Source organism: Maniola hyperantus, chromosome 22, assembly GCF_902806685.2.
Source record: "Maniola hyperantus chromosome 22, iAphHyp1.2, whole genome shotgun sequence".
Lineage (NCBI taxonomy): Eukaryota > Metazoa > Arthropoda > Insecta > Lepidoptera > Nymphalidae > Maniola > Maniola hyperantus.
This window is the reverse complement of record NC_048557.2, coordinates 5,470,101-5,477,933: the sequence shown is the minus strand read 5'-3', so window position 1 is coordinate 5,477,933 and position 7,833 is coordinate 5,470,101. Positions and strand designations below refer to the sequence as shown.

At 33.4% G+C, this 7,833-nt stretch overlaps 1 protein-coding gene across 1 annotated transcript; it reads left to right on the top strand.

Annotated features, from left to right (window-relative positions):
• The first annotated feature begins 3,033 nt into the window (after positions 1-3,033).
• On the top strand, positions 3,034-6,412 carry LOC117992708 (uncharacterized). Its single transcript, XM_069506087.1, has 4 exons — positions 3,034-3,835; positions 3,915-4,061; positions 4,215-4,286; positions 4,490-6,412. Exons 1-4 carry the CDS (start codon positions 3,733-3,735, stop codon positions 6,382-6,384), a joined length of 2,217 nt encoding a protein of 738 aa, XP_069362188.1. The 5' UTR covers positions 3,034-3,732; the 3' UTR covers positions 6,385-6,412.
• Positions 6,413-7,833: the final 1,421 nt, after the last annotated feature.

Genomic DNA, 7,833 nt, shown 5'->3' with positions numbered 1-7,833 from the left:
TAAGAAAAGAAAATATTCAACTTTTTAGACGTCCAGTAAATTCAACACTAATATACAGTACCTACGTGGCAGAAAATAATATACATCGACCTTTAGAAAGAGGTAGCGGTTTTGTAGAGCATTGCCTCTGTCGTTGAGACTGACAAAACGTCACATAGGTATGAGTGACAGAAACAACGCTCTACAAAACCGAAATCTCATTCTAAGGTTGATGTACCTACATCATTTTCTGCCACGTACTGTAAATAAGCGCGGATATAAGTGCAATGGTTTGGTATCTAACAAGTCTAGGTGCACTATAGTTTTGTATTGGACATTGTATAGAGATGTTCTGGTAAAATTACGTTAATGCATTTACGGAATGGAATATACCTCACCATAATATTATAAATGCGAAATGGAACTACGGATTGATGTAATTTTTTGCATGAGTATTGTTACGCTAGAGCCTAGAGCCGTAAGCCAGTTTAAGCTCAGACAAATAAACTGTTCCCATTAACCAACCATTACAAACCAACTATTACATCAAAAATTGTTGTAACAAACCCTCAATAATTATTCTTTCCTTGAACCACGTGGGGGCGAAGCTGCGGGTAATAGTTAGCACAATAATAAATATAGTTTGTAAGCATTGATTTATAAACAGTTTTATTTATTACTTAATAATAACGAAATACCTATTTTAAAGGTAACTTTTTCTAGAGTGGCAACTCTGGTAATGTTTTGTCATTATAACCAACACCGGATATGAATTTAATCAAATAATAATTTATTAATTTAATAACTTAATCTACGATAAAGTCTTACAAAACCAATTTTGTATAAAAACTAACAAATTAAATTACTAAGTTTTGCATAGGTCACATTTCTAGACACTTCCTAAAACATTCAGGTAATCCCACGCCGATGTTCTTTCATTTTGTGAAAGATTTAACAGCTAAAGGGTTAATAGATATTTCTTATATTGAGTCAGATAAACAGTTGGCTGATATAATGACTAAGTCGTTAAGTGCAAGTAAATTTAGATACTTTTGTAACAAGTTGAATCTCTTGTAAAATTGAAAGGGGGTGTTGATGGCAATTTAATCAGAGAGATTTCACTAGTCTGTGTAAGTATGTTCATTAGTCTATGTTTTCTGTGAGTCTGTGATTTTTGATGATGCAATAATGTAGTGTCATGGCTTCTTGTACTAAATTTGTATTTTGTAACTTTAATAAAATAAAACAGTTGTGATCTCAAATAGAAGTATTTTAATGATCTTCAAGTGCCCTCCGAAGCTGTATTAATATACTGGAATGCTGAAGGCATAGCCAGTAACATGTAGCAACAGACTTCACTCTCACTAGGTTGAGCGCCCGATTCTTTTAATTCTCTTACCAGTTTTTCAAAAACAATGAAATAGTTTTCAAGACCTTCCACTCCATCATATTTCTGAGTTAACAGTCTTTTTCTTGTAATCAACTGTGATGCTATACCTTTTCTTGCAAAAGTATCATCAAGTTTCTTCAATAATTCTTTTGACGTTTTACACTCCTTCATTATTTCCAAATGAGTATCACTAATGCATTGGACTAGAATGCCCATGCATTTTCCTTCCTTTGTAGAATCCGGCTTTTCTTCTGATTCTGACGAAAATACGTAACTGTATAGATTTTGCGCTTGCAATACAATCTTTATTCTAAATAACCAGTTACTATAATTAATGGCATGACGCCATACTTGTTCTTTTTGTCGTGTTCCTCCATTTTTCTAATTTAATTTCTTCTGGCGTGACCTGGGCCCATAACCATGATAGGTGTACTTGGAGGATTCTTGTAGCCAGGAAAACTGCAGCCTTCTATATTAAAGACACTTTAATTTCTGTTTCTATTAATAACTAGAACACACTACAAAACATGGTTGCACGTAGTGCAGACCACAGACAACGACTGACTGAGAAATTCTGAGTTGCCATAATACAGTTCAACAAATTCTAACCTTTAGTGCCCTCCGGTGACTTTGTCTGCAAAGCACTATTAATAATGTTCGTGTAGTTGTTTGACGAATATGGAATATCAATTATTGGTGAATATTAGAGTAATTCGTGAGTTAACGTTTGGCTCAGTGGATAGATTATTATAATGACATCCGTTAAGGTTATTTCTGCAAACGCTAGTAATTTAGAGTGAAATTGGAGATATACCGGCAGTTGAGATAATGATTAGTTTGAAGTGATGTTTTAGTGTGATAGTAATTTGAAGTTAACTTTGATAGTACCCGCTTTAGAATCGTATAACCCGTTTGGTAAAGAATCATTGCTGACTCTTGAGTAGGATTGACATAGATTATACAATGAGTTTCCCATGAGATCGAATAGCTTGCATTCTGGTGGTTTTGAGGAAATCATGCACTAGTGATCCCTTGAGCGAGATGCGCTGCGCCGTAGGTATAGTGTGGCGATTGCATACCTGGATGAATAGTGTTCGAGGCGCCGTAGCGCACGATGCTATGGCATTCGGTATGTAGAATAGAATAGAATAGAATGTTTTTTATTCATGTAAACTTTTTACAAGTGCTTATGAATAGTCAGGTAGTTTTAATTTACCACTGGTTCGGAATGCCGTTCCTACCGAGAAGAACCAGCAAGAAACTCGGCGGTTGCTTTTTTTAATTTTTCAATTTACAATGTTATTATACCGTACTATACCTACAAGCCATTGCAGCCCCGTGCATTGCTGGAGCGAGTCAAATCCAAGCTTTTTTATCGTTTACATAGTCTGCGACTGTATAATATGCTTTTTTTAGGAGCATACTTTTAACACATTTTTTAAACTTGTGTAAAGGCAAGTCTAAAATTGCTTGTGGAATTTTATTATAAAATATTACACTCATTCCCACAAGTGACTTTTCCATGATTGTAACTGAGGATAGTTCATGTAATCTGATGACACAAGAATATCGTTACTTCACATATGCGGCCTGGTTCATTTTAAGAAAGTAAATCCTGACTTATCCGATAGGTTGTTTAAAGTGCTGAGAACTAACTCTGTGGTCTGGTGCTAAAAGGGCCAAAGTACGTTTTTGTATGAAACGAGATTGTAATGCCAGTTTATTATAAAAGTATGATATTTTTTTGTGCTAAAAGGGCGTTAGTGTATTAACAATCTTTCAAAAGTTACTATGTAAAAAAGGCCAATGTAGTGTGCGCTTTCATACAGTTAAGTAAAAATAAATAAATGATCAAAGGGCTGCAGTATACTTAAGCCGACAAGAAATTATTATTTTTCACTTTCTTAGTAATAGGGTAAGAACAAAAACGATCAAAGTTAACATTAGCCCTTTTTGTGATATAATTTTAGTTTGCCGCTTTATTTATATTAAAGCAAAATAGACCAATCTTTACATTGGTCCATTTTGCACTAAGTCAGTAATATTTTTACTATAATATCCAAATTTTAAAAAGACCAAAGATAACTTTGGTCATATTTGCAACCAAGTGATGAATAAAAAATGAAAATGTCATCTCTGTTAAATAGGCATCAGATTACATTGGCCTATCTTACGTGAAACGAAACGACGTTTTGGCTGTTTATTCTGTGGTCCTGCGTGTCAAACGCCAGTCACAGCCAATGTTTATTTGTCAAACTAGCCGCGTAAATTTGACGTTTAGTGTTTAAAAATATTGCTTTCTATCTAAGATTGAATTATAATCTTTTCTTTTGTTGTGTACTTGATAATAATTGCTTCTTACCATGAATCAACCGAAAAGATTGTTTAAAGATAACCGAAGTGCGAAAATGTTGCGATTACTTACTCGTGTTGAAGCTACTGACGAAGAAGAATCTGATGATAACGGTAAGATTTGAGTTGAGTGTTGTGCCTTACTTTTTTACGTAAAAATATGTTGAATTACAAGTTATATTATAAATTGTAGCTCAATTTGTGCAAGAACATCATGCCGAAGATAAATCGTTCACGCCATTAAACACAGCATCATCAGCAAATGACCAGCAGAGTTATGGTGATAGTCTTGAAATAAATCGGCCACAAGTGGATCCAGTAGCAAGTTCAAGTATCGAAGGTTGGTAAAATACATATCAGTCTTCATGAATGAAAAATAGCTATTATAAATTTACTTTATCTAACTTAGGGATCAGGTGTTTATTATTGTTATGGTTTTAGATTATAGTTGCTTAGATGAGTGTACCTAATTAATGTGTATTTTAAATTGCAGGTTGTCGGTCTGAGCAAGGATGTAATGTCGAAGAGCAATCAATAATGCCACATTCTAGTGAGCTGAATGATGGCAAGTTTCTATAAATTGTATTTTTTTAGTATAGGGATTGGTCAAGTTTCATTTTGTATTTTTTTATGCTAATGATTGTAGGTATGCCTAAATATTCTGGACACCAATCACACTTCCCCTGTTTAGCCATCTATGGAACAGGAAGGATGTTCAAATGATGTACAATCTAATAATTGATTTTTATAACTTTTTTTAATTTACAGGTGTTCTACAAGAATTACAAAACCGAAGCATATTACTAAGTGACTTAGAATTATCTTGTGACAGTTCGGATGAATATATACCCGATTCTTATGAGTCTAGCAGTTCTTCATCAGATAATGAAGAACTTCCAGCTGCCAGTACTGAAAGTTTGTCTTCACATTTGAATAATGTCTCAAATATTACCTCTGCTGTTGCTGTTCCTGAGAGTCCAAATCAGTTGAGTAGAAAAAGAAAAAGGAATCCTAAATTATGGAAAAGAAATGTTAGAAAGGAAAATAGGACTCATGGCAGAAGCTATACATCATGCAAAGGCACCCTAAAACTGGCTAAACAACTTGGGCCTTCCTGCAATTGCAAGAAAAAATGTGCTGATAAGTTTCCTGAATACCTGAGACAAAAGATATTTGCCGAGTTGTATGATTTAACTGCAGAAAGTCAATCACAGTATATAGCAAGCTTGATTGAAGAATTTCCAAAAAAGTCGACTAAGGTTGTCAATGGGTTGAGTAGACGCCAATGGACCCGAAAATACTTCTTCACTAATCAAAGTGAAACTAGAACTGAAGTATGTCAAACTATGTTCCTTAATACATTATCATTATCATTGAAAAAAGTAAGAGTAATTGTTGAGAAAAAAAGGAACTCAGAGGTAGGAATACTTTCTGTAGATCAGCGAGGAAGGCACCAAAAACAGAAAAGAATTAGCGAGGCCAGTAAGATGGAAGTAAAAGAGCATATTAAAATGTTTCCAGCTTATGAAAGCCACTATTCTAGGTCTCATACCCAAAAAAAATATTTAAATGGTGATCTTTCTATTGCTTTGATGTATCGCTTATATGTCACACATTGTAATGAAAATGGACAAACCCCCGTTAAAGAAAGCTACTACAGAAAAGTTTTTGTGGAAGAGTTTAATTTGACATTTAAAAAACCGAAAAATGACACTTGTGGAAAATGTGACAAATTTAAATTACAGTTGGAAGTGGAGCCTAACTTAGAGAAGAAACAAGAAATTGAGGCAGAAAGATATGAACATGAAAAGCTGTATGAGTCTTCATATGCTGAGAAAAGAAGAGACAATGAAAAAGCTAAAGTAAATGACAAAGTTATAACACTGTCTTTTGACTTACAGAAGTGTCTTCCAACACCTTATTTAACAGCAGGGTTCAGTTTTTACAAGCGACAATTATGGACCCTGAACTTAACAATTTATAGAGTATCACAATCATCAGCTGATGCATATTGTTTATTATGGGATGAAACAATTGCTGGTAGAGGAGGACAAGAAATAGCTTCTTGTTTATATCACCATCTGAACACCCTGCCTAATAACCTAGATGAAATTAACATGTATAGTGACAGCTGCCCAGGACAGAATCGAAATATTTATGTTGCTATTATGATCATGTATTTTATAGAAAACTCTATCAACTCGCCAAGGATTATAAACCTTAAGTTTTTAGAACCAGGCCACACACATATGGAAGCAGACACTATACATGCTTCTATAGAAAAAGCTAAAAAAAAAACTGCAATGAAAATAGAATTACCAAAAGACTGGGCAAACCTAATCAGAACAGTCCATAGGAACCCAAAAATAAATGTTGTAGAAATGCAACAGTCACAATTCTACAACTTCCAAAAACTGCTCACTACACAATACGTACACCGAAAGATAAATTCAGTGAAAGAAAAGGTCAATTGGACTAAAATAAAATGGATACAGTGTAGAAAAGTAGATCCAGGGGTATTATACTACAAATACTCATTTGATGATAGTGAAGAATTATTCAAAGTGCTAAGTTTAAAAAGAAACCGAAATATGACACGTTCACAATCAGAAGATACTGCACCAGTAACACCTCTCGTGCCCCTAAATCAGAGACCTATGTAACTCCCTGCACCAAAAGTCAGAGACCTGCAATCATTTCTGGAGTACCTCCAACCATCCAGCCGTCCATTTTATGAGTCTTTGGAGACTGGCCCCGAAATGGAGGATATTGTGTCATGTTCTGATGAAGAAAATTAAAAATATTGTAATCTTTCCATAGTAAAATTTCTTAGAAAAACAACATTGGCCTTTTTAATTTTATACATAATTGGGAACTAACATAATAATTATCATCAGTGCTAAAGGGGCTTAAGTTGATAATATTTTCCAAAATAACATGTTTTTCTTAAATTAGAATTCAATTCATAAATCTACTTAAAAACACAAATCAAATAAAAGTAAAATATCTTTGCCATACTACAATATAACACCTAAATAATAACTATGTATGCTGATTCATTTTTATAACGCTCATTACTGCAAATAACGATTATTGATATTGGCCCTATTAGCACCAGGCCACAGAACTAATTGTAAAGATCATTGATTAAAGTACCTAGTGGTTAATTACTACGTTCTGATACGTTCTGATGTCAGAAGAGAGCTCGAAAAGGAACAAAAAGAGAATGAAAAAATTGAAAGGAAAAGAAAAAGGGATGAGCAAGCAGAAACGCGGAAACAAAATGCAATTGAAAAGACCAATAAAGGTAAAGGTGTGGGTAAGAGGTCCAAAAATATAAAAGAAACCTTAAAAAACATGGAAACTGAACCTGTTACAAATAATGCCCTAGAGAAAAGCACTGAAAATAAAAATGTTTTAAGTGACTACCAATAAAATAAAGATATTACATAATGTATTACTGATAACTTGCAATTCATGCAAACGTCTAGCGTTAAAAAATAAATCATTATTGTGTAGTTCATGCAAGAAATCTTATCATAATCAGTGTATTCCCATAAAACACAGAGAACATATCCCGGATGAAGAAGACATTTTAGATTTTATTTGTCATAACTGTTATGTCTTAAATGATGATTCAGAGAATGAGGTCAATACATTTTCATTCGACGCCGTTGTATTTTCTTTTTACATACTTCAATAAGTACAGTGTATGTGAGTTTATGTTTTTTATTTTCTATGGCCAATAACTGTGCCATTTCGTGGCCAATAATTGTAAATATGTGGCCAATTACTGTAAATTTCGCTATTGTGTTTTTGTGTTGATTTTATAAAAAAAATATGACAGAAAAGTATGCGAATTATTTTTTTTGATAAATACATTATTAAGTTGTCATTAAAAAATATTTTTATTTGTAACTAGGTTATTTTTTTTTGCTGTTTAATCAGTGTCATAAGGTAGCTTAACTGGCCAATAACTATACCGTTTCCCCTATAGTTATTACTTAGACACTGATTTCGGAAATGGCCGAATTCTTTACATTTATAGCACTTTATTAACATTTTAGAATTATAAGAAGAATTCGCCGGCGTTTTATTAGCTTTTTCTCCAT

Bases quoted from the DNA above. Each gene is read 5' to 3' on its own strand.
- LOC117992708 (XM_069506087.1), top strand. From the start codon at position 3,733: ATGAATCAACCGAAAAGATTGTTTAAAGATAACCGAAGTGCGAAAATG. The intron at 4,062-4,214 runs GTTGGTAAAATA...TTTAAATTGCAG, and splicing joins AGCAAGTTCAAGTATCGAAG to GTTGTCGGTCTGAGCAAGGA. The intron at 4,287-4,489 runs GCAAGTTTCTAT...TTTAATTTACAG, and splicing joins TTCTAGTGAGCTGAATGATG to GTGTTCTACAAGAATTACAA.